The 27,551-nt window shown below is 41.8% G+C and overlaps 2 protein-coding genes across 5 annotated transcripts in view; one reads left to right on the top strand and one right to left on the bottom strand.

Moving 5' to 3' along the window:
* Positions 1-17,463, top strand: part of LOC133651134 (glutamate receptor 1-like) — a 37,555-nt gene extending 20,092 nt beyond the window's left edge. Inside the window, exons 9-18 of one of the 3 annotated variants that reach the window (XM_062049096.1) lie at positions 2,377-2,487; positions 2,621-2,827; positions 2,898-3,113; positions 3,182-3,293; positions 3,371-3,524; positions 3,593-3,791; positions 8,441-8,688; positions 11,789-11,903; positions 12,529-12,663; positions 17,174-17,463. In XM_062049096.1, coding sequence (XP_061905080.1) covers positions 2,377-2,487; positions 2,621-2,827; positions 2,898-3,113; positions 3,182-3,293; positions 3,371-3,524; positions 3,593-3,791; positions 8,441-8,688; positions 11,789-11,903; positions 12,529-12,663; positions 17,174-17,389 — 1,713 coding nt within the window. In that variant the 3' untranslated portion in view covers positions 17,390-17,463. The remainder of the gene's footprint in view (positions 1-2,376; positions 2,488-2,620; positions 2,828-2,897; positions 3,114-3,181; positions 3,294-3,370; positions 3,525-3,592; positions 3,792-8,440; positions 8,689-11,788; positions 11,904-12,528; positions 12,664-17,173) is intronic. The other 2 variants (XM_062049097.1, XR_009826378.1) reach the window with 2 other exon arrangements.
* A 3,735-nt stretch (positions 17,464-21,198) lies between these two features.
* LOC133651136 (magnesium transporter NIPA3-like) lies at positions 21,199-27,486 on the bottom strand. 2 transcript variants are annotated; one of them, XM_062049102.1, is made up of 9 exons: positions 27,381-27,486; positions 26,998-27,135; positions 25,823-25,879; positions 24,792-24,882; positions 22,343-22,503; positions 22,102-22,275; positions 21,966-22,030; positions 21,531-21,743; positions 21,199-21,460 (listed from the first exon to the last, which is right to left on the bottom strand). In XM_062049102.1, exons 1-9 carry the CDS (start codon positions 27,409-27,411, stop codon positions 21,257-21,259), a joined length of 1,134 nt encoding a protein of 377 aa, XP_061905086.1. In that variant the 5' UTR covers positions 27,412-27,486; the 3' UTR covers positions 21,199-21,256. The 2 variants fall into 2 exon arrangements, with proteins under 2 accessions (XP_061905086.1, XP_061905087.1); XM_062049103.1 differs by having other exon boundaries at positions 27,314-27,414.
* Positions 27,487-27,551: the final 65 nt, after the last annotated feature.

The following is a 27,551-nucleotide window of genomic DNA, read 5'->3' on the forward strand; positions in this document are numbered from 1 at the left end:
ACAAGAATGTATGTTAATGTGTTCTTGTATTTCTACCCTTCTTGAGACATCAACGAGGAAAAGTACCTTCCATATGAGGAGGTGTGAACAAGTGATGACATAAATCATGGTCCCAATACAGAAAAGCATTGCATCTAATAGAGAATGTCTCATTAGCACCCCTGGTGGTGAAATCTATCAAAATGAGGGTGGTCCCAAAAAGGAGGGATTTTTCAAATTAACTATGTGTCGGTTTTAAAAGTGCTCCCCCTCTGGTCAACATATGAAATAACAAGTGTGTGTAAGAAATTGAAATGCGCCTCATTTGGCCAAAATTTATAAAAAATTTAAAAAAGGATACAGAGACGTACTGTAATAACTTAAAGTAAATAATGAAGATTAAAAACCAATTACAAACAACAAATGCTACTAAAAGCAGTCTTTTTCTCACAATGTGTCAACTTTTTTCATATAAAATTGGGAACAATTTCTCATATTCTTTCTCTTTCTGTAATATTGCAATATTTTCTCGTAAAATTACTACTTTTTTATGTAAAATTATTACTTTTTAATGCAAAATGGTGACATTTGTCATATAAAATTCTGACTTTTATCACAACATTGCCAACTTTTTTGTTGTTCTTGTAAAATAGTGACATTTTGGGGGGTAAAGTTATGACTTTGTCATCATTTTGCCAAGTAAAATTCCGATTGTTATTATAATATTGCCAACATTTTTAAGCTTTCTTATAATATGGTGACTTTTGTCGAGTAAAATTACGACTCTTTTCATGAAATTGCCGAAATTTTAAGCTTTTCTTGTAAATATGCGACTGTTATTAAGTAAAATTCCAACTTTTATCATCACATTGCACAAATGTTCAGTTTTTCTTGTAAAATGTTTTACTTCCGTTGAGTAAAATGACGACTTTTATCATAATACTGCCAAAATTCTAAGTTTTTCTTGTGTAATTGTGACATTTTTCTTGTGAAATTCCAACAACTTTTTCACAACAAGCTTTTTTATATCTGCATAGTATGTATATATTATTAATGTTGTGAATACACATCTTTATTTATCTAGAAAGGCTGGTCCTAAAGAGGTAGGCATTATTCGGAGGTCTCAAGAAGGTAACAAAAACAAGAATATGTGTGTGTGTGTTCTTGTATTTCTACCCTTCTTGAGACATCAACAAGGAAAAGTACATTCCATATGAGGAGGTGTGAACAAGTGATGACATAAATCATGGTCCCAATACAGAAATCCATTGCATCTAATAGAGAATGTCTCATTAGCACCCCTGGTGGTGAAATCTATCAAAATGAGGGTGGTCCCAAAAAAGAGGGATTTTTCAAATTGACTGTGTGTCGGTTTTAAAAGTGCTCCCCCTCTGGTCAACATATGAAATAACAAGTGTGTGTAAGACATTGAAATGCGCCTCATTTGGCCAAAATTTATAACATTTTTAAAAAAGGATATAGAGACGTACTGTAATAACTTAAAGTAAATAATGAATATTAAAAAACTATTACAAACAAAAAATTCCCCCAAAAATAAATTAACTAAAATCAGTCTTTTTCTCACAATGTGTCAACTTTTTTCATATAGAATTGGGAACAATTTCTCATATTCTTTCTCTTTCTGTAATATTGCAATAGTTTCTCGTAAAATTATTACTTTTTCATGTAAAATTATTACTTTTTTATGTAAAATTATTACTTTTTAATGCAAAATGGTGACATTTGTCATAAAAAATTCTGTCATTTTTTTGTTGTTCTTGTAAAATAGTGAAATCTTTTGGAGTAAAATGATGACTTTTGTCATAATTTTGCCAATCTCCGATTATTATTATATTATTGCCTACATTTTTAGGATTTCTTATAAAATGGTGACTTTTGTCGCGTAAAATTACGACTCTCTTCATAAAATTGACGAAATGTGTTGACTGTTATTGAGTAAAATTCCAACTTTTATCATCACATTGCACAAATGTTCAGTTTTTCTTGTAAAATGTTTTACTTCTGTTGAGTAAAATTACGACATTTATCATAATACTGCCAAAATTCTAAGTTTTTCTTGTGTAATTGTGACATTTTTCTTGTGAAATTCCAACAAATTTTTCACAACAAGCTTTTTTATATCTGCATAGTATGTATATATTATTAATGTTGTGAATACACATCTTTATATATCTAGAAAGGCTGGTCCTAAAGAGGTAGGCATTTTTCTCAGGTCTCAAGAAGGTAACAAATACAAGAACGTGTGTGTGTGTGTGTGTGTGTGTGTGTGTGTGTGTGTGTGTGTGTGTGTGTGTGTGTGTGTGTGTGTGTGTGTGTGTGTGTGTGTGTGTGTACCCTTGACATGGTTCTGCTCTAGCGGTCCGTTCCACTGTTCAGGTGGGCATGTGGAGCGGGAAGCGAGGCTACGTGAAGGTGGCAAAGTACAAACCCCCCCCAGAGGAGTTCCACGGGCTCCAGAACCGCACCTACGTGGTCACCACCATCCTGGTGAGCCCCCTGAAGACCTGAAGAACCTTTCCACCAAAGGGGTCCAATCTGGACCTCATGGTGGAAAAGTTCTTCAGCAAAGATTTGGCCGATGTGCCAGTAAAAAAGAACAGAAGTGTGGCCCGTCCCCCAGGAGGCGCCGTACATGATGCTGAAGAAGAACCACGAGCAGCTGGTGGGAAACGACAGGTACGAAGGCTACTGCGCCGAGCTGGCGGCAGAGATCGCCAAGCATGTGGGCTTCGCCTACCGACTGGAGCTGGTGGGCGACGGCAAGTACGGCGCCAGAGACGCGGACACCAAGCTGTGGAACGGCATGGTGGGAGAACTGTTCTACGGGGTGAGTCGTGACCCGAGCGCCTTTTAGCGTGACGCGCTAACAACCGCTCCTTCGCCGCGGTGTCCTGCAGAAGGCGGACGTGGCGGTCGCCCCGCTGACCATCACACTGGTCCGTGAGCAGGTGATCGACTTCACCAAGCCCTTCATGTCCCTGGGCATCTCCATCATGATCAAGAAGCCCACCAAGTCCAAGCCCAGCGTCTTCTCCTTCTTGGACCCGCTGGCCTACGAGATCTGGATGTGCATCGTCTTCGCCTACATCGGCGTCAGCGTGGTGCTCTTCCTGGTGAGGCCCCGCCCCCTGTACATTTCCGATCCTTAAGGAAAGCCACTAAACTGGTGTGAACACGCCAGGTGAGTCGCTTCAGTCCTTACGAGTGGAAGAAGGAAGATGAGGAAGACGATGAAGATCCGCACTCGTGTGCGGCCGCTTCTCAACAAGCTCCGCCCACTTCTTCCTCCGCAGGTAACCCGTCAGTGTCAGCGTCGCGTAAGCCTGTTTGCCACCACGTGACATTGCTTCCTCTCTTGACTTCCCGTCAGGGTACCAGCTTCCTTCGGCTCCGAGCCAGGACCAGAACCAGAACCAGCAGAAAGACAAAGAGAGTCCCGAACACTCCAACGACTTTGGCATCTTTAATTCCTTGTGGTTCTCCTTGGGAGCCTTCATGCAGCAAGGATGTGACATCTCGCCCAGGTACGCTCGGGCGATGTCACGTCACCTGACCTCAGGCGTCAGTCCTCCGCCTGTTGCCCCGCCCGCAGGTCCCTGTCGGGTCGCATCGTGGGCGGAGTCTGGTGGTTCTTCACCCTCATCATCATCTCGTCGTACACGGCGAACCTGGCCGCCTTCCTCACCGTGGAGAGGATGGTGTCGCCCATCGAGGGCGCCGAGGACCTCGCCAAGCAGACCGAGATCGTCTACGGGACTTTGGACGGCGGCTCCACCAAAGAGTTCTTCAGGGTGAGGCCATGTTTGTTTCATAGAGGTGCTGAAAAAAGTCGATTTCCATCCAAAACGATTCTCATTCACCGTATTTTCCGGACCATAGGGCGCACCGGATTTTAAGGCGCACTGCCGATGAGCGGGTCTAGTCAGGTCTATTTTCATACAAAAAGTGCACCGGATTATAAAGGTTTTTCCCGTGAAAAAACGTTCGACCGGAACTCTCTAATAACTAAAGTTCCTTGGGTGTATAAGGTAAACTCACTACACCGGTATGTTTTAGCGCTTTCATGGCGAGTTTATTGACAGATATAAGTAAGAACTTTACAGTATTTTATATTAGAAATGGCAACAGCGGAGGGTGAATGTCCATAACAAGAAGAGGCTTATCAACTACGGGGTCGGCACGGACTACAAAGGCGGACTTATACAGATCCCAAATACAGATCAGCAGGTACCAGAAGGTAGGAAAACTTGCTTTTGCATAGTATTGCGATACAAAACACACACCATAATAATACTCGTATGTTGAAGCACAACACAATCCATCAAGCGGTGTGGCTTCATAGCTTACCAAAGTCGTAAAAAAACATTTTTGGCAGATTTTTGAGCGCCGTGTGTAATGTTCTATATTTTCAATGCAACATATAACATTTTGGTGTTGTTTACTTGAGTCATATTGCTTATGTGCGACTGCCATCATATTGCAGTCTACACGTATGTCTTATGTTTGACTGCCATCACACTTTTCATTACACCATGTACCAAATAAAATAGCTTCGAGGTCGGGAAGCACAACCAAAATTATTCCGTACATTAGGCACACCGGGTTATAAGGCGCACTTTCGAGTTTTCAAAAAAATGAAAGGATTTTAAGTGCGCCTTATAGTCCGAAAAATACGGTATTCAGATTCCCAGGGCATTCTACTCATCGCAACTGGACTGTTCAGTTTGTCCTCACATCATCATTTTCAAGAATCGATTTATTCATTATTTATATATCTTCATTTATATTTAATCTGATATTTTTTTAAATCGTCATTTGCAAGAAATATTTTTGAAAAATCCATTTTTAAAAGACGTTTTTTGGGGCCATCTCCACGTAGACTTCATACGTCAGCAGCCAAGAGGACCTTTTGTAACCGGCAACTTGTTTTGAAAAGGTTTTATTAAACCAAACTCACACGCATTACAAACATAGCAGCTAAAATCATCGGCCTACCCACACCCAACATTTCAGATTTAAACCACAGGCCCATTATTTGACTGGCAAACACGATAGTCCAGGATATGACTCACCCACTACACCAATACATCATCCCACATCAGGGCGGAGGTACAGAACCATCAAATTCCTGAGGGCCCGCCTTGGGAAAAGCCTTATCCGTGCAGCTATAGCCGCCCTAAACAGCAAGCCTGTAAATGTGTTGGTCATGTATGATGTCTTTTTGTTATTTTTGTTTCGTGATGTGTAATGTCTATTGTTCAAATGTACGGCAGTAAAAAAAAATGGATTTCCCCAACGGGGACCAATAAATCTAAATCCATTATCATTTTTATACCATCCATCTTCTTCCACTTATGCGAGGTCGGGTCGCGGGAGCAGCAGCTTAAGCAGAAAAGCCCAGACTTCCCTCTCCCCAGCCACTTGGTCCGGGGAATCCCGAGACGTTCCCAGGCCAGCCGGGAGACATAGTCTCCCCAACGTGTCCTGGGTCTTCCCCGTGGCCTCCTACCGGTCGGACGTACCCTGACCAGATGCCCGAACCACCTCATCTGGCTCCCCTCCGGAGGAGCAGCGGCTTTACTCTGAGCTCCTCCCGAATGACAGAGCTTCTCACCCTATCTCTAAGGCTTGTTCTTTCGGTCATGACCCAAAGATCATGACCATAGGTGAGGATCAGTGGCGGATGCTGGTCTCTCAAGGAGGGGAAGCTCAATTTCGGCCTACATCATAAAATGTGTTGGTTTATTCATACGTAAATTCTACCCTTCCTTTTTACGAAAGAGATCTGTGACCCTGTCGTACCAAGAAGGCGTCTTTTCCAGGGATTTGACAAGCGTCCTCTCAATGGCCAGCAGAGCTAAGCTGCTTAAACGGCCTTGGCCCACGGTGTTGCGGGTGTAAGACTTGAGCCGCTTTAAACAGGAGAAGCTCCTCTCTACACCTGCAGATTGATTGATTGATCGATTGACTGATTGATTGAAACTTTTATTAGTAGATTGCACAGTTCAGTACATATTCCGTACAATTGACCACTAAATGGTAACACCCGAATAAGTTTTTCAACTTGTTTAAGTCGGGGTCCACGTTAATCAATTCATGGTACAGATATATACTATCAGCATTATACAGTCATCACACAAGTTAATCATCAGAGTATATACATTGAATTATTTACAATCCGGGGAGGTGGGATGTGGAAGGGGGAGGGTGTTAGTCAAGGGTTGAAGTTGCCTGGAGGTGTTCTTTTAGTGCGGTTTTGAAGGAGGATAGAGATGCCCTTTCTTTTACACCTGTTGGGAGTGCATTCCATATTGATGTGGCATAGAAGGAGAATGAGTTCAGACCTTTGTTAGATCGGAATCTGGGTTTAAGGTGGTTTGTGGAACTCCCCCTGGTGTTGTTGTTATGGCGGTCATTTCCGTTAAGAAAGTAGTTTGACATGTACTTCGGTATCAGGGAGGTGTAGTGGATTTTATAGACCAGGCTCAGTGCAAGTTGTTTTACTCTGTCCTCCACCTTGAGCCAGCCCACTTTGGAGAAGTGGGTTGGAGTGAGGTGTGATCTGGGGTAGAGGTCTAAAAGTAACCTGACTAGCTTGTTCCGGGATGTTTGGAGTCTAGATTTGACGGTTTTGGAGGTGTAGCTCCAGTCGTTGCCACTAATGACAATAGTTTGTACACCTGTGTGCATTTGGGTGCATTATAAATGTATGTTTGTTGTTCAAAAGAAAAAACATTCAAATGATCTGCCATTATGTGCAGCTTGCTCCTAGCTGGGACTGGTGCGAGGCTAGTGCGACGTGTGTCCGCCTGAGAGTGCTTTGAGACGGTGGAGGGGCTCAGCAGCACCCGCTGCTCGGCAGGGACAGAAACTGCAGAGTGAAAGAAGTCTGTCTCCAAACACAAAAAAAAACCAGAAATAGAAGCTCTATTTGTCGCTAGTCGTTTTTAACAAAGAAAATGTCGCTAAGAGGATCAGGAAAGTCTCCGGTTCAACTCAGAACAACACAATGAATGTTGAAAGAAGCTCCCACGGACGTTTACGACACAAGATCGCTGACTCGCTCATTTCGCTGTCAATCGAAAAGGGAATCAGCCTTAGACGGATCATCCGATCATCACGCAGAAGTTGAGCGTCCGGGCCAACCGAGGCCAGCCCACTGCCCCAGAGACCCCCAGAGACGCTGAGCGTCCGATGGGCGGGACAAAGCCCAGCATTTATCCAATGACTCGTTTCGTTTCGCAGCAGAGTATGAACTCTGTGGGCGGCCAGCGTCTACAGAGTTTAAAGCACCGCGAAGCTGCGGGAATGAGAGAGAGGAAAGCCGCGTCGTTACCAGAGATAAGAAGCTGATTGATTGATTGAAACTTTTATTAGTAGGTTGCACAGTGAAGTACATATTCCGTACAATTGACCACTAAATGGTAACACCCGAATAAGTTTTTCAACTTGTTTAAGTCGGGGTCCACTTAAATTGATTCATAATACAGATATATACTATCAAATATACACTACCGTTCAAAAGTTTGGGGTCACCCAAAGAATTTTGTGGAATAGCCTTCATTTCTAAGAACAAGAATAGACTGTCGAGTTTCAGATGAAAGTTCTCTTTTTCTGGCCATTTTGAGCGTTTAATTGACCCCACAAATGTGATGCTCCAGAAACTCAATCTGCTCAAAGGAAGGTCCGTTTTTTGTAGCTTCTGTAACGAGCTAAACTGTTTTCAGATGTGTGAACATGATTGCACAAGGGTTTTCTCATCATCAATTAGCCTTCTGAGCCAATGAGCAAACACATTGTACCATTAGAACACTGGAGTGATAGTTGCTGGAAATGGGCCTCTATACACCTATGTAGATATTGCACCAAAAACCAGACATTTGCAGCTAGAATAGTCATTTACCACATTAGCAATGTATAGAGTGTATTTCTTTCAAGTTAAGACTAGTTTAAAGTTATCTTCATTGAAAAGTACAGTGCTTTTCCTTAAAAAATAAGGACATTTCAATGTGACCCCAAACTTTTGAACGGTAGTGTAGATCGACCGGTAAATTGAGATCTTTGCCTTCCGGCTCAGCTCATTCTTCACCACAATGGATCGATACAGGGTCTGCATCACTGCAGACGCTACACCGATCCGCCTGTCGATCTCACGATCCACTCTTCCCTCACTCGTGAACAAGACCCCGAGGTACTTGAACTCCTCCCCTTGGGGTAGGAGCTCCTCCCCAACCCGGAGATGACACTCCACCTTTTTCCAGGCAAGAACCACGGACTCGGACTTGGAGGTGCTGATTTGTTTTATACCAATTCATCGGGAGAATCGGTTTCAAACCAAAATCGGGTTGAAACGAGAACCGATCGTGAAGCGGGTTGTCTCCCCCCCCTAAGGACGGTGGGTTGTTGTAAGATTCCCATCCCTATTGTTTTGTCTCCCCAGAGGTCAAAGATCGGCGTGTTCGAGAAAATGTGGTCGTACATGCGCGGCACCGACCCGTCGGTCTTCGTCAAGAACACCAACGAGGGCGTGAGCCGCGTGCGCAAGTCCAAAGGGAGGTACGCCTACCTGCTGGAGTCGTCCATGAACGAGTACATCGAGCAGCGCAAGCCGTGCGACACCATGAAAGTGGGCGGGAACCTGGACTCCAAGGGCTACGGCGTGGCCACGCCCAAAGGATCGCCGCTCAGGTACTCGCCGCGTGTTCGCCAAACACCGGGCCAAGCTAACGCCTTTCATATGCTAGTCGTTTGTCTTCGAGCCGCCATTTTTAAAGTGACCACACACTTTGTTGTTTTTACGTGAGTGTGCGTGTGTGTGTGTGTGTGTTTGTGTGTGTGTCTGTCTCATGTGTGTCTCTCTCTCTTCTGTCTGTCGTCAACGTCCTCGTCCCCGCAGTGCGTCCGTCCCCTCGTCTGTGTGTCCACCCATCACGGCTGCTGACAGCTGACACCTTTACACGTCCTTGGTCAGTGACGCCATTGCACACATAGCAACACACGCATGTCACGGTCGCCTAGCAACCATCATGACCCATAATTTTAATATTGGAAGGCCGGCGTTTTTTTTTTTAAATTTCACTTCCTGGCTTTTTCGTCAGTCTCCCGACGAGGGGCCGTTGTTCGCGCACGTGCACGCCAGAGTCAGCATTTTTGCAGGCAGCCATTTTTGGCTCCAGTTGCCAAGCAACAAGCACGTCTCTCTCACCGCTCGCTTCATCCACAACAAAAGAACTGTGCAGGGGCGGAGCCTAGTGGCCAGAGGCAGCGCTCTCACACTGAAGAGATGGATCACAGAACTGACACACACACACACACACATGCACGCACACACACACATGCACACACACACACACACACACACACACACACACACACACTCTTGTATTTCTTACCTTCATAAGACCTCCGAAAAATGCCTACCTCTTTAGGATTACCTTTTCTAGATATATAAAGATGTGTATTTACAACATTAATAATATGTACATACTATGCAAATATAAGGACAGATAAGCTTTCAGTTTTGTTTTGTTTGTAATTGTTTTTTAATCTTCATTATTTGCTTCAAGTTATTACAGTATGTCTCTATTAACAGATACATATTTTTTTATTATTAATTTTGACCAAAGGGGGCACATTTACATTTCTTATACACACTTGTTATTTCATATGTTGGCCAGAGGGGGAGCACTTCAGATTTTTACACACACTTGTTATTTCATATGTTAACCATAGCGGGAGCACTTTTAAAACCGACACACAGTCAATTTGAAAAATCCATCCTTTCTAGATATATAAAGATTTGTATTTACAACATTAATAACATATACATACTATGCAAATATAAAAAAGGTAAGCTTTTAGTTAGTTTTTATTTTAAATTTTTTTGTAATTGGTTTTTAATCTTCAAGTTATTACAGTATGTCTTTATATACATATTTATTTATTTATTTTTAATTATTTTTGGCCAAAGGGGGCGCATTTACATTTCTTACACACAGTTGTTATTTCATATGTCGACCAGAGAGGGAGCACTTTTAAAACCGACACACAGTCGATTTGAAAAATCACTCCTTTTTGGGACCACCCTCATTTTGATAGATTTCACCACCAGGGGGTGCAAATGAGACATTCTCTATTAGATGCAATGGTTTTCCGTAATGGGACCATGATTTATGTCCTAACTTGTTCACACCTCCTCATATGAAAGGTACGTTTCCTTGTTGATGTCTCAAGAAGGGTAGAAATGCAAGAACACACACACACACATTCTTGTATTTCTTACCTTCTTGAGACCTCCGAAAAATGCCTACCTCTTTAGGACCAGCCTTTCTAGATATATAAAGATTTGTATTTACAACATTAATAATATATACATACTATGCAAATATAAAAAAGTTAAGCTTTTAGTTAATTTTTTTGTTTGTTTTTTGTTCCCAATTTTATATGAAAAAAGTTGACACACTGTGAGAAAAAGACTGCTTTTAGTTCATTTATTTTTGGGGGAATTATTTGTTTGTAATTGGTTTTTAATCTTCATTATTTACTTCAAGTTACAGCATGTCTCTATATACATATTTATTTTATTTTTTTTAATTAATTTTGGCCAAAGGGGGCGCATTTCAATTTCTTACACACACTTGTTATTTCATATGTTGACCAGAGAGGGAGCACTTCCAATTCTTACACACACTTGTTATTCCATATGCTGACCAGAGGGGGAGCACTTTAAAACTTTTAAAACCGATGCACAGTCAATTTTAAAAAATTCCCACCTTTTTTGGGACCAGCCTAATTTTGATAGATTTCACCACCAGGGGTGCAAATGAGAGCTCTATTTTTTCTTTTTTGTTATGTGCTTAAGGCCGACGACAAACGAGTCACGGACCACAGATGGCCCCTGTGCCGCACTTTGGGCAACCCAGCTGTAGAAGCTAACTGTTAATGGCCACTATAGTCTTAGTACCGTAGTGTATTTGTTCATCCTATGGTCACATATGGGACGCGGGTTGTCTTACGTCAGCTCCGGAAGTCGTAAAAAATCAGCCGTTCACCTGGCGGGTTTTTTTTTTTTTTTAGATGAATAGGGAAGTCCTTCTTTAGCTGCCGTCTTGTTTCATCGTATATTGCTGCCTTTGCACCATTCAGTTTACTTTTGTATGCACATTAAATCAACCAAAAATCCTGACTTTGGAGCAATGTTCACAGACCCTAGTATTTGGCTCTCTATTAGATGCAATGGTGTTCCGTATCGGGACCAGGATTTCGGTCCTTACTTGTTCACCGGTCCTCATATGGAAGGTACCTTGTTGATGTCTCCAGAAGGTTGGAAGTACAAGAACACACACACACACACACACACACACACAGGAAAGAACATCAGGAAGACTTTCCCGTCCTGAAGCTTCAAAAAGACATTCACGTCACGACCTCGCCCCGCCACATCCGTTACCTTTATTTTGAAGGTTCTTGCTCGTTTGTTTGTTTACGTCTTTCGTGCCAGTGCTGGGTTAGGCCACGCCCCCTTTACCCATGACGCTAACTTGGCGGCCCCCTTGCTGGTGTTCTTCTGCCTCGGCCCCCCCAACGATACAAACACCTGGAGGCGGAGTCAGCGAGTACAGCACTTTGGCTCCCTGCTGTGTGTCTGCTAGTTTGTCTTCTTCTTGTTGTTGTGGCGGTGTGCGCACGGGTCGGCCATTTTGTCTGACAATAACATAAGATAACATGGATGGATAATGTTATTTATGTTATTCCCCCACACCTCCACCCCCACCCTCCCCGCTGGAAGAATCCCAGTAAACCTGGCAGTTCTCAAGCTCAATGAACAAGCCGTCTTAGACAAGTTGAAAAACAAGTGGTGGTATGACAAAGGCGAGTGCGGACACAAGGACTCCGGCAGAAAGGTCAGTTGGCCCGCCTCTCTCTGCTTGTCTTGGTCTTGGTCTGGACCCCCCCCCCTCCCCCCTCCCCCCCCTGCCCCCCACCGCATCCCCGCCCTCCAGCACCCGACCTGCAGCCGCACCTTGGAAAAGGGCGATCTCGTCACTTAGTTTAGCATGAAGTCCGGCATGGCCTGCAGAGTCCCGCCCACTCTGCGGAATGTGACGTTTTGACATCGCCGAAGTCGCCCCGCCCCCTTTAGGCCACGATGCCAAAAACCACATATTCCGTCGCTCACGAGGCCAAAAAAAAAAAAGGGAACAAACTGCTTTTGTCTCCAAATCTGTCACGGGCGTCCTTCAGTCTTCCATGATTGACGTGAGCGTTGCCATGGTTACTGCTGGACGCCAATCGAAAGCCGGCCCCTAAGAGTCCGGTGCACGAGCATAGACCACATGACAGTTTGGAAACTTGCATGCTAATGAGGTCATGCATGTGGACCGAAGAGCGGCGATGTCATCTCCAGCCAATCAGAGAAAAGACATGGCATTTACCTTTGACCTTCTTCCGTACGTATGCACGCCTCCTCCTGTAGGACACGCCCCTGTCATTGAATGTGATCGTGACCCCGCCTCTGCGCTCTGATAGGACAAGACCAGCGCTCTCAGCCTGAGCAACGTGGCGGGAATCTTCTACATCCTGATTGGAGGACTGGGACTGGCCATGATGGTGGCGCTGTTGGAGTTCTGCTACAAGTCTCGCTTGGAATCCAAGAGGATGAAGGTGACTCGTGACCTCGTCTGTGTAGGCGGGGCTTAACCCTTGGTGAATGGATGAATCGATGTTTGGTGGGATGGGTGACGATAGATGATGAACAGGCGGACGATGAATGGATCAATCAATGTGTGGTTGGATGGGTGATGAATGGGTGATGATATATGGAAAATGAATGAATGAATTGATGGGTGAAGAATGAGTGGATAATAAATCGATGGATGATGAATGTATTATGGATAGATGATGATGAATGTATGATGACTATTAGCGGGATTCATGAATAAATAATGAATGGATGGTGAATCGATGGATGATGAATGAATGATGAATAGATTGATGATGAATGTACGGGGAATTAAATGGATGATGATTGAATATATGGACGATAAATAGATGAATGATAAATGCATGGAAAATGATTGATTGGAGGATGAATGGATAGATGGATGATGAATCGATGGATGATGAAGGGGTGACAAATGGATGGAAGATATGATGAATACGTGGATGATGAATGAAATGACGAATGATTGGATGATGACTAGATGGATAGTGAATGGATGATAATTTATGAACAATAAATAAGTGGATGATGAAAGAATAGATGGATGATGAATGAAATGATGAATGATTGGATGATGACTAGATGGATAATCAATATATGATAATTTATGAACAATTAATAAATGGATGATGAAAGAATAGATGGATGATAGATGGATGGATGATGAATATATGGGGAATTAATGAATGGATCGATGGATAATGAATGGATGATGAATGGATGGAAAATTAATGAATAAAAGGATGGATGATGAATATATGGGGAATTAATGAATTAATTGATTGATGATAAATGGATAGATGATGAATAGATGATGATAAATGGATAGATGATTAATGAATGAATGATGAATAGATGGATGCCAAATGTATGGATGATGAATAGATGGATGATAAATGGATATATGATTAATAGATGGATGCCAAATGGATGGATGCTGAATAGATGGATGATAAATGGATGATGATTAATGAATGCATTATGAACAGATGGATGCCAAATGGATAAATGATGAATGAATGGATGATGAATGGATGGATGATAAATGGATAGATGATTAATGAATGAATTGATGAATAGATGGATGCCAAATGGATGGATGATAAATAAATGGATGATGATTAATGAATGCATTATGAACAGATGGATGCCAAATGGATGGATGATGAATAGATGGATGATAAATGAATGATTATTAATAAATGCATTATGAATTGATGGAGGCCAAATGGATGGATGATGAATGAATGGATGATGAATCAATGGATGATAAATGGATAGATGATGAATAGATGATGATAAATGGATAGATGATTAATGAATGAATGATGAATAGATGGATGCCAAATGGATGGATGATGAATAGATGGATGATAAATGGATATATGATTAATGAATGAATGATGAATAGATGGATGCCAAATGGATGGATGCTGAATAGATGGATGATAAATGGATGATGATTAATGAATGCATTATGAACAGATGGATGCCAAATGGATAAATGATGAATGAATGGATGATGAATGGATGGATGATAAATGGATAGATGATTAATGAATGAATTGATGAATAGATGGATGCCAAATGGATGGATGATAAATAGATGGATGATAAATGGATGATGATTAATGAATGCATTATGAACAGGTGGATGCCAAATGGATGGATGATGAATAGATGGATAATAAATGAATGATTATTAATAAATGCATTATGAATTGATGGAGGCCAAATGGATGGATGTTGAATGAATGGATGATGAATCAATGGATGATAAATGGATAGATGATGATAAATGGATAGATGATTAATGAATGAATGATGAATAGATGGATGCCAAATGGATGGATGATGAATAGATGGATGATAAATGGATATATGATTAATGAATGAATGATGAATAGATCGATGCCAAATGGATGGATGCTGAATAGATGGATGATAAATGGATGATGATTAATGAATGCATTATGAATAGATGGATGCCAAATGGATAAATGATGAATGAATGGATGATGAATGATAAATGGATGATGATTAATGAATGCATTATGAATAGATGGATGCCAAATGGATAAATGATGAATGAATGGATGATGAATGGATAGATGATTAATGAATGAATTGATGAATAGATGGATGCCAAATGGATGGATGATAAATAGATGGATGATAAATGGATGATGATTAATGAATGCATTATGAACAGGTGGATGCCAAATGGATGGATGATGAATAGATGGATGATAAATGAATGATTATTAATAAATGCATTATGAATTGATGGAGGCCAAATGGATGGATGTTGAATGAATGGATGATGAATCAATGGATGATAAATGGATAGATGATGAATAGATGATGATAAATGGATAGATGATTAATGAATGAATGATGAATAGATGGATGCCAAATGGATGGATGATGAATAGATGGATGATAAATGGATATATGATTAATGAATGAATGATGAATAGATGGATGCCAAATGGATGGATGCTGAATAGATGGATGATAAATGGATGATGATTAATGAATGCATTATGAACAGATGGATGCCAAATGGATAAATGATGAATGAATGGATGATGAATGGATGGATGATAAATTAATAGATGATTAATGAAAGAATTGATGAATAGATGGGTGCCAAATGGATGGATGATAAATAGATGGATGATAAATGGATGATGATTAATGAATGCATTATGAACAGGTGGATGCCAAATGGATGGATGATGAATAGATGGATAATAAATGAATGATTATTAATAAATGCATTATGAATTGATGGAGACCCAATGGATGGATGTTGAATGAATGGATGATGAATCAATGGATGATAAATAGATAGATGATGAATAGATGATGATAAATGGATAGATGATTAATGAATGAATGATGAATAGATGGATGCCAAATGGATGGATGATGAATAGATGGATGATAAATGGATGATGATTAATGAATGCATTATGAACAGATGGATGCCAAATGGATAAATGATGAATGAATGGATGATGAATAGATGGATGATAAATGGATGATGATTAATGAATGCATTATGAACAGATGGATGCCAAATGGATAAATGATGAATGAATGGATGATGAATAGATGATGATAAATGGATGGATGCTGAATAGATGGATGATAAATGGATGATGATTAATGAATGCATTATGAACAGATGGATGCCAAATGGATAAATGATGAATGAATGGATGATGAATGGATGGATGATAAATGGATAGATGATTAATGAATGAATTGATGAATAGATGGATGCCAAATGGATGGATGATAAATGGATGATGATTAATGAATGCATTATGAACAGATGGATGCCAAATGGATGGATGATGAATAGATGGATGATAAATGAATGATTATTAATAAATGCATTATGAATTGATGGAGGCCAAATGGATGGATGATGAATGAATGGATGATGAATGAATGGATGATAAATGGATAGATGATTAAGGAATAAATGATGAATAGATGGATGCCAAATGGGTGGATGATAAATGGATATATGATTAATGAATGAATGATGAATAGATGGATGCCAAATAGATGGATGATGAATGGATGGATGATTAATGAATGAATGATGAATAGATGGATGCCAAATGGATGGATGATGAATAGGTGGATGATAAATGGATGATGATTAATGAATGAATGATGAATAGAAGGATGCCAAATGGATGGATGATGAATGAATGGATGATTAATAGATGGATGATACATGGATGGATGTTGAATAGATGGATGAATGCAGAAAACGTGGGTGATGAATGAAGTTGGGGCAGTGAACAAATGAGTGGTGAAGTGGTGATGATGATGATGAAGTTGGGGCAGTGAACAAATGAGTGGTGAAGTGGTGATGATGATGATGAAGTTGGGGCAGTGAACAAATGAGTGGTGAAGTGGTGATGATGATGATGAAGTTGGGGCAGTGAACAAATGAGTGGTGAAGTGGTGATGATGATGATGAAGTTGGGCCAGTGAACAAATGAGTGGTGAAGTGGTGATGATGATGATGAAGTTGGGGCAGTGAACAAATGAGTGGTGAAGTGGTGATGATGATGATGATGAACAATAAGGACATAAGAGATGAAGTAGACTCACATGAGGAAGTTGGGATTTGTTTGTTCCAATCATCTTGACGACTGCCTTGGAGGCACACACACATCATTAAACTAATAGCTGTGCACGTACACACACACACACACACACACACACACACACACACACACACGTACACACACACACACACACACACACACACACACGCCCACACACACACACATGCACACACACACGTACACACACGCGCACACACACACACACACTCACACACACACACACACACACACACTTACACACACACACTTTGAGCATCCTGATTCCCACTGACGTTGTCGGTGTGTTTCCTTCCAGGAGCTGATCGACGCCGCCATGTTGAGCAGCGGCCTGGGAGCGATGGCCCTGGCGGGAGGCGGAGTCACAGTGGGCAGGTTCGGAGGAGGCGGGGCTTCAGGGCTGGTGGGCGAGAATGGTCGGGTGTTGTCACGTGACTTGCAGAGGTCCGGCGCTCAAAGTTTACCGTGCATGAGCAAAGCTGCTAGTTTGGGATTGTCCTCCAAGGTCATGTGACCAGCAGCGAGACACCTGGTTGGACGCAGCCGCCTGACAATCACAGGAGGCAGCACAGATGAACTGAGTGCACCTGAAGGCAACACACGTCTTCTACTTTGTATCCTTCTTTACCTTCTACTTCCTCCTGCTCTTCTCCTTCTTCTTCTACTTCTTCTACATCCTCCTGCTCTTCTCCCTCTTCTTCTACTTCTTCTACATCCTCCTGCTCTTCTCCTTCTTCTTCTACTTCTTCTACACCCTCCTGCTCTTCTCCCTCTTCTTCTACTTCTTCTACATCCTCCTGCTCTTCTCCTTCTTCTTCTACTTCTTCTACATCCTCCTGCTCTTCTCCTTCTTCTTCTACTTCTTCTACATCCTCCTGCTCTTCTCCTTCTTCTTCTACATCCTCCTGCTCTTCTCCCTCTTCTTCTACTTCTTCTACACCCTCCTGCTCTTCTGCCTCTTCTTTTACTTCTTCTACTTCCAACTGTTCTTTTTCTTCTACTTCCTCTTCTTTTACTTTCTCTTGTTCTTTTACTTCCTCCTGTTCTTTTTCTTCTACTTCTCCTGTTCATTTTCTTCTACTTCCTCCTGCTCTTCTCCCTCTTCTTCTATTTCCTCTTCTTCTTCTACTTCCTCCTGTTCTTTTTCTTCTACTTCCTCCTGCTCTTCTCCCTCTTCTTTCTATTTCCTCCTGCTCTTTTACTTCCTCCTCTTCTTTTTCTACTACTTCCTCCTGTTCTTTCACTTCCTCCTGTTCTTCTACTTCCTCATGTTCTTCTACTTCCTCCTGTTCTTCTACTTCCTCATGTTCTTCTACTTCCTCATGTTCTTCTTCTATTTCCTCCTGTTTTTCCTCCTTTCACTTCCTCCTGTTTTTCTACTTCCTCCTGTTCTTCTTCTACTTCCTACTGATTTTCTTCTTCTACATCTTCCTGTGCTTGTTCTACTTCCTCCTGTTCTTCTTCTTCTACTTCATCCTGTTATTCTACTTTATCCTGTTCTTTTACTTCCTCCTGTTCTTCTACTTCCTCATGTTCTTCTACTTCCTCATGTTCTTCTACTTCCTCATGTTCTTCTTCTATTTCCTCCTGTTTTTCCTCCTTTCACTTCCTCCTGTTCTTCTACTTCCTCCTGTTCTTCTTCTACTTCCTCCTGTTCTTCTTCTACTTCCTCCTGATTTTCTTCTTCTACATCTTCCTGTGCTTGTTCTACTTCCTCCTGTTCTTCTTCTTCTACTTCATCCTGTTATTCTACTTTATCCTGTTCTTTTACTTCCTCCTGTTCTTTTATTTCCTCCTCAGAATCAGAAGTACTTTATTAGTCCCTGAGGGGAATTAATAAAGTAATTAATCAACTCCTGTTCTTCTACTTCCTCCTGTTCTTCTTGTACTTCCTTTTATTATTTTCCTTCTACTTTCTCCTGTTTTTCCTCTATCTTCATTCTGTTCTTCCTCCTCTTCCACTTCCTCCTGTTCCTCTTCTCCCTTTTTAACCGAGGAACTCACCCACACGACCTATTGACCCTGACCACTTCTCTTGGGGCCAATCAGAATGGAGCTAATTAGCATACTGATTGGACTATTTCACCACCAGCTTGTTCTTGTTTGTGCTACCTGGAATAAATGTTCACATGAACGTGCTTGTTTACAAATACTAATAAAGACGTTTCAAGTAACGTCATCGTGTTTCTTTGCTAACACGCTAACTAACACGCAGGTTAACACGCTAACTGACATGAAGGCTAACATGCTAACTGACACGCAGGCTAACATGCTAACTGACACACGGGCTAACATGCTAACTGACACAGAGGCTAACATGTTAACTAACACGCAGGTTAACATGCTAACTGACAGAGGCTAACATGTTAACTAATACAAGGGCTAACACACTAACTAACACGCAGGCTAAAATGCTAACTAACACATGGGCTTACATTCTAACTGACACGGGCTAATATGCTAATTAACACACAGGCTAACATGCTAACTGACACACGGGCTAACATGCTAACTAACACGCAGGTTAACATGCTAACTGACACACAGGCTAACATGTTAACTAATACAAGGGCTAACACACTAACTAACACGCAGGCTAAAATGCTAACTAACACATGGGCTTACATTCTAACTGACACGGGCTAATATGCTAATTAACACACAGGCTAACATGCTAACTGACACACGGGCTAACATGCTAACTGACACGCAGGCTAACATGCTAACTGACACACGGGCTAACATGCTAACTAACACGCAGGTTAACATGCTAACTGACACAGACGCTAACATGCTAACTAATACACGGGCTAACACGCTAACTAACACGCAGGCTAAAATGCTAACTAACACATGGGCTTACATTCTAACTGACACAGGCTAATATGCTAATTAACACACAGGCTAACATGCTAGCTGACACACGGGCTAACACGCCAACTAACACGCAGGCTAACATGCTAACTGACACACGGGCTAACACGCTAACTAACATGCAGGTTAACATGCTAACTGACACAGAGGCTAACATGCTAACTAATATACGGGCTAACACGCAGGCTAACATGCTAACTGACACGCAGGATAACTGACACACGGGCTAACACGCAGGTTAACATGTTAACTGACACAGAGGCTAACATGCTAACTAACACGCAGGCTAAAATGCTAACTAACACATGGGCTTACATTCTAACTGACACGGGCTAATATACTAATTAACACACAGGCTAACATGCTAACTGACACACGGGCTAAAACGCAGGCTAACATGCTAACTGACACACAGGCTAACACGCCAACTAACACGCAGGCTAACATGCTAACTGACACACAGGCTAACATGCTAACTGACACACGGGCTAAAACGCAAGCTAACATGCTAACTGACACACAGGCTAACAAGCTAACTAATACACAGGCTAACACGCTAAATAACACGCAGGCCAACATGCTAACTAACACATGGGCTTACATTCTAACTGACACGGGCTAATATGCTAATTAACACACAGGCTAATATGCTAACTGACACACGGGCTAACACGCAGGCTAACATGCTAACTGACATGCAGGCTAACATGCTAACTGACACACGGGCTAACATGCTAACTTACACGCAGGATAACTGACACACGGGATAACACGCTAACTAACATGCAGGCTAACTGACCTAGAGGCTAACACGCTAACTAATATGCAGGCTAAAATGCTAACTAACACATGGGCTTACATTTTAACAGACACGGGCTAATATGCTAATTAACACACAGGCTAACATGCTAACTGACACACGGGCTAAAACGCAGGCTAACATGCTAACTGACACACAGGCTAACACGCTAACTGACACACAGGCTAACACGCCAACTAACACACAGGCTAACATGCTAACTGACACACAGGCTAACACGCTAACTGACACACAGGCTAACACTCCAACTAACACGCAGGCTAACATGCTAACTGACACACAGGCTAACATGCTAACTAATACACGGGCTAACACACTAACTAACACGCAAGCTAACATGCTAACTAACACGCAGGCTAATATGCTAACTAACACACTAACTGACACACGAGCTAACACGCTAACTAACACGCAGGCTAACATGCTAACTGACACACGGGCTAACATGCTAACTGACACACGGGCTAACACGCTAACTGACACACGGTCCTACACGCTAACTAACACATGGGCTAACATGCTAACTGACACACGGGCTAACACGCTAACTGACACACAGGCTAAAATGCTAACTAACACGCAGATGGTTGTCATTTCAGAATCAAAGACCATTTTTAAATGAGACAAAATGTTTTCAAAAATATAATTGTACATGATTATGTAGAACATGACGTGAGGTGGAAAGAGTCAGCTGATGATGAAGACTGTCAGTCCTTCACTGGCCACCGGGGGGCGACTGTCGACCACCATGTTGTCCACCAGTGTGTATTTATCCTCTTTGGTGGCCCCGCCTCCTCCTCGTGCCCCTCCCGCATTGTCCGCAACTGCGTCCGCAAGCTCCTCCCTCTCCGCGGGCCGAGCCGGCTGATTGGTCAGCGTCGCCATGGTGACCTGCCACACATTGCGACATCAAGGTTAGAGGGGGGGCGGGGGGCCCAGTGACGACACCTGTGGGACACACCTGCGCCTCTTTGAATAACTGGAGCATGGCCACGCCCACCACCATGACCAGGAAGGCGCCGATGGTCGTGACGACGTCCACGGCCGCCATATTGTTCCACTCCCGGAAGAGGACGACGGAGGTGCAGAGGACGACGGAGGTGAAGAGGACGTAGTAGACGGGGTAGACCAGCTGCGTGTCGAAGGTGTCCAGAGACTTGTTCAGGTAGTGCACCTGCACACACACACACGTCTGATTGGAGTGGTAAGCGCGAGGAGGCGTGTCCAAAGTACCTGCGTTACTATGGAGACGAGGAGGACGAGCAGACACACAGGCTAACATGCTAACTAATACACAGGCTAACATGCTAACTAACACGCAGGCTAAAATGCTAACTGACACATGGGCTTACATGCTAACTGACACATGGGCTAACAGGAGGCGTGTCCAAAGTACCTGCGTTACTATGGAGACGAGGAGGACGAGCAGCAGGATCCAGGTGAGAGGATGAGACAGTGCGGCTGGAAAACAAGGCAGACACTTTGAGGGGGGCGAAGGCACAAAATGGCGGCGTGCGGGCGCCGTGTCTGACCGCTGCGGATGGCGATGGCGAGGCCCTTGACGGAGGACACGGTGAAGGCTCCCAGCAGCGAGCAGATGGCGACGTAGAGCACCACGCTGGAGCGCGCCACGCCGGGCGCCAACCACGAGACGGCGACGAGGCCGCCGCAGAGCAGCGACACGGACGTCATGAACGCCACGAAACCTGAACCCGAGGACGCCGTCACACTTCCGGAACAAACATGGCGACGACGGCGGCGACGACGACTCACCGGGCTGCAGCAGCATGGCGCTCATTTCCCGCAGTGATGTCACTTCCTGTTCCTGAGGGGCGTGGATGACGAGCAGGATGCTTCCCAGCACACAAAGAAGACAGCCCAGCTTCCCCAACACGTTTAACTCCTCCCCCAACAGGAACCAGGAAAAAAGGGCGCTGCAACATAGCGAACACGCCCTGTCAGTGTGTGTGTGTGTGTGTGTGTGTGTGTGTGTGTGTGTGTGTGTGTGTGTGTGTGTGTGTGTGTGTGTGTGTGTGTGTGTGTGTGTTCTTGTATTTCTACCCTTCTTGAGAAAATTTTTTTGAGGGTGGTCCCAAAAAGGAGGGATTTTTCCAAATTGACTGTGTGTCGGTTTTAAAAGTGCTCCCCCTCTGGCCAACATATGAAATAACAAGTGTGTGTAAGAAATTGAAGTGCGCCCCCTTTGGGCAAAATTTATAAAATAAAATAAAATAAATATGTTTATAGAGACATACTGTAAGAACTTGAAGTAAATTAAGAAAACAAAAAAATTCCAAAAAAATATATTTATTAACTAACAGCAGTCGTTTTCTCACAATGTGTCGGCTTTTTTCTTATAAAATTTTGAACAATTTCTCATATTTTTTCCCTTTCTGTAATATTACAATATTTTATCGTAAAATTATTTGGTTTTTTTGTACAATTATTACTTTTTAATGCAAAATTGTGACATTTGTCATATTAAATTCAGACTTTTATCACAATATTGCCCTTTTTTTTGTGTTGTTGTTCTTGTCAAATAGTGACATTTTTTTAGTAAAATAGTGACTTTTGTCATAATTTTGCCAAGTAAAATTTTGATTATTATTATAATATTGCCAACATTTTTAAGGTTTTCTTATAAAATTGCGACTGTTATTAAGTAAAAATCCAACTTTTATCATGTTATCGCACAAATGTTCAGTTTTTCTTGTAAAATTTTGACTTGTGTTGAGTAAAATTACGACTTTTATTATAATACTGCCAAAATTCTAAGTTTTTCTTGTGAAATTGTGACATTTTTCTTGGGAAATTCCAACTCATTTTTCACAACAAGCTTTTTTATATCTGCATAGTATGTATATATTATTAATGTTGTAAATACACATCTTTATATATCTAGAGAGGCTGGTCCTAAAGAGGTAGGCATTATTCGGAGGTCTCAAGAAGGTAACAAATACCAGATTGTGTGTGCGTGTTCTTGTATTTCTACCCTTCCTGAGACACCAACAAGGAAAAGTAGCTTCCATATGAGGAGGTGTGAACAAGTCAGGACATAAATCATGGTCCCAATACAGAAACCCATTGCATCTAATAGAGAATGTCTCATTAGCACCCCTGGTGGTGAAATCTATCAAAATTATGGTGGTCCCAAAAAGGAGGGATTTTTCAAATTGACTGTGTGTTGGTTTTAAAAGTGCTCCCCCTCTGGTCAACATATGAAATAACAAGTGTGTGTGTGTGCCCTTTGGTCAAAATTTATAAAATAAAATAAAATAAATATGTTTATAGAGACATACTGTAATAACTTCAAGTAAATTAAGAAAACAAAAAATTCAAAAAAATAAATGAATCAACTTAAAGCAGTCTTTTTCTCACAATGTGCCGGCTTTTTTCTTATAAAATTTTGAACAATATCTCATATTCTTTCCGTTTCTGTAATATTGCAATATTTTCTCGTAAAATGCTTTTGGTTTTTTTTGTAAAATTATTACTTTTTAATGCAAAATGGTGACATTTGTCATATTAAATTCAGACTTTTATCACAATATTGCCAATTTTTATTTTTTTTGTTCTTTTTTGAAAAAATTATGACTTTTGTCATAATTTTGCCAAGTAAAATTCCAATTATTATTATAATACTGCCAACATTTTAAAGTTTTCCTATAAAAATTGTGACTTTTGTCGCGTAAAATGACGACTCTTTTCAAACTCTTGCCAAAATGTTAAGCTTTTTCTTGTAAAATTGCGACTGTTATTGAGTAAAATTCCAACTTTTATCATAATATTGCACAAATGTTCAATTTTTCTTGTAAAATTTTGACTTGCGTTGAGTAAAATTACGACTTTTATTAGGATGCTGCCAAAATGCTAAGTTTTTCTTGTGAAATTGTGACCTTTTTCCTGTGAAATTCCAACTCATTTTTCACAACAAGCTTTTACATATTCGCATAGTATGTATATATTATTAATGTTGTAAACACACATCTTTATATATCCAGAAAGGCTGGTCCTAATGAGGTAGGCATTATTCGGAGGTCTCAAGAAGGTAACAAATACAAGAATGTGTGTGTGTGTGTGTGTGTGTGTGTGTGTGTGTGTGTGTGTGTGTGTGTGTGTGTGTGTGTGTGTGTGTGTGTGTGTGTGTGTGTGTGTGTGTGTGTGTGTGTGTGTGTGTGTGTGTGTGTGTGTGTGTGTGTGTGTGTGCACAGTGCTCCGGTACCTGACAAGCACGCTCAGGGCGCCCAATGGCGTCACCAGCGTGGCTGCAGCGAACATGTAGGCCGCAAAGTTACAGGCCTCTCCGGCACCCACTGCGGGAAATGAGCACTAGCCTTAGCATTAGCATCAACAAGAGCGTTAGCATGAGCAAGATTGGCATCAGTATTAGCGTGAGCCTTTACATCAACATGAGCAACATTAGCACGAGCATAGTCAATAATATTAGTGTGAACCACATTAGCGTGAGAATTAGCATGAACAAGAGTTAGCATGATGATAATAATAATAATAATAATAATGGATTAGATTTATAGAGCGTGATTAACATCAGTATTAGCATTAACGTGTGTAATATTATTAGCAGAGTGCATTAGCATGAACAACATTAGCATGAACATTAGACTGAGCATTATCATGAGTGTTAGTATAAGCAACATTAGCGTGCGTATTAGCATGAGCATAATCATCAACATGAGTGTTAGCAAGATTAGCATCATTGCTGCTGCAGCAACAGAGATACAGTCTATAAGATATATAGATATCTAATGTATTCATACATTGTTTATGTAGGATATACACATGTATATATAACCTAATCATATTGTTTCTTCAACTTAAAAACAGCTGACCATTTTTTCCCCCTTCTCTGGGATTATATTCCCAGTTTTGATCTCGGACGTCTGGTCACTTATAGCATGTAAGAATATTCTATTACTGTTAAGCAAACCATGAATAATAAAACACGCCAAAACATGTGTCCTTTATCATAGCTACACGTATGACACAAAAACGCGTGAAAATCAGTGCTATTCAGTGAGGTAAGATGAATTAAATGCGCTGACAGTTCATTTCTCCTGCCAAATGAATTGCACTGAGTGGAGCGGATCACCACTCCAAGATGGCGGCCCCGCGTCTCGTCAGCGCCAGTAGGCAGTAGCGCTCCATGCTGCGTACCCTTATAAGATGTCTATGTGAGCGACGTCAGCATAAAGGCACATGCTAGGCTAACGCTAGTTGAAGTGAATTACTTACTGGTCAGCAGGCCGCTCCACCACAAGCAGTCCTTCAGGTAGCCATGACCTCCTTCGCCTACACACACACACACACACACACACACACACACACACACACACGCACACACACACACACACACACACACACACACACACACACACATGTTAAGCCGAAACACTAGTTCAGCTCGTTGGCGCCGTTCGTCACAATGAACAGCGGCGACTGGCAGGCAGGGAGTGTTATTGCGGCTGGAAATAATCAATGTGTGACGCGGGCCATTTTTAATTGCAAAACGTTGATCAGAAATCAGAAATTATTATCACTATTATCATTATTATCGACTCCTCTTTGCCTTATTCTTTTTATTTTCCTGTTTTAATGATGTTAGATCTGTGTTGTTGTTGTTGTTGTTGTTGTTGTTGGGGACAAGTGTTGTAAATTAGCTTTGGCTACAAACTAGGGATGTCCGATAATGGCTTTTTTGCCGATATCCGATATTCCGATATTGTCCAACTCTTAATTACCGATACCGATATCAACCGATATCGATATATGCAGTCGTGGAATTAACACATTATTATGCCTAATTTGGACAACCAGGTATGGTGAAGGTAAGGTCCTTTTTAAAAAAAATAAAATAAAATAAGAGAAATAAATTAAAAACATTTTCTTGAATAAAAAAGAAAGTAAAACAATATAAAAACATTTACATAGAAACTAGTAATTAATGAAAATGAGTAAAATTAACTGTTAAAGTTAGTACTATTAGTGGAGCACGCACAATCATGTGTGCTTACGGACTGTATCCCTTGCAGACTGTATTGATATATATTGATATATAATGTAGGAAGCAGAATATTAATAACAGAAAGAAACAACCCTTTTGTGTGAATGAGTGTAAATGGGGGAGGGAGTTTTTTTGGGTTGGTCCACTAATTGTAAGTGTATCTTGTGTTTTTTATGTTGATTTAATTTAGAAAAAAAAAAAAAAAGAAGAAAAAAAAAAAAAAAAAAAAACGATACCGGTATAAAAAAACCGATACCGATAATTTTCGATATTACATTTTAAAGCAATTATCGGCCAATAATATCGACAGGCCGATATTACCGGACATCTCTACTACAAACACTATGATGCATACATTGGATAACTGTTTCCGATATCTATGTTTCTGTATCCGTCAGCCGCCCACCTGCTCTCGTTTGCCCCCTGTTGGCCAATCGCAGGAGAGCTTTCTTCTTCAGGATGACACTTCCGCCTACCAGGATGGCGGAGAGCAGGGCCAGCGTTAGTCCCGCCCACTGGCTGTGGACTCCGCCGGTGGGGACGTCTGCAGTAGAAGCGACCAGAACAAGCAAACACATGACGTCACGTGACACGGGGACGCAAAACCCGTTGGACCTGCAGGGCGGCGGTCCTCGTGTTGACACAACAGACCACGTGACGCGACCCTAAAGTCACTAAACTAAACAATGTCAGCACACAAAAGACCTGAAAGATCGTCTTACTTTAGCAGCTGGACGGTCACTATCAGTACAAGCATAGTTCACGCTGTCATGTCACTCATCCTCTCACCGTGTCCGCACGAGACGTTGTTCACGCGCATCTTTCCCTCCTGCTCCTCCTCGTCCTCTCAAGACCGCAACGAGACGACCTGCGCAGGTGAGCATGAGACCCCGCCCACACCCCGACGGCCAGAGCCGTGTTGAGACGAAGACCAATGTCTCCCTCTAGTGGCCACAGTGC

This window comes from Entelurus aequoreus, linkage group LG05 (assembly GCF_033978785.1).
Source record: "Entelurus aequoreus isolate RoL-2023_Sb linkage group LG05, RoL_Eaeq_v1.1, whole genome shotgun sequence".
Classification (NCBI taxonomy): Eukaryota; Metazoa; Chordata; class Actinopteri; order Syngnathiformes; family Syngnathidae; genus Entelurus; species Entelurus aequoreus.

Coding starts and splice junctions, on each gene's coding strand:
- LOC133651136 (XM_062049102.1), bottom strand. CDS start 27,411: ATGCGCGTGAACAACGTCTCGTGCGGACACG. Junction 27,136..27,380: donor CAACGTCTCGTGCGGACACG/GTGAGAGGATGA, acceptor CTTCTACTGCAG/ACGTCCCCACCGGCGGAGTC. Junction 21,744..21,965: donor TCGTCTCCATAGTAACGCAG/GTACTTTGGACA, acceptor GTGTGTGTGCAG/GTGCACTACCTGAACAAGTC.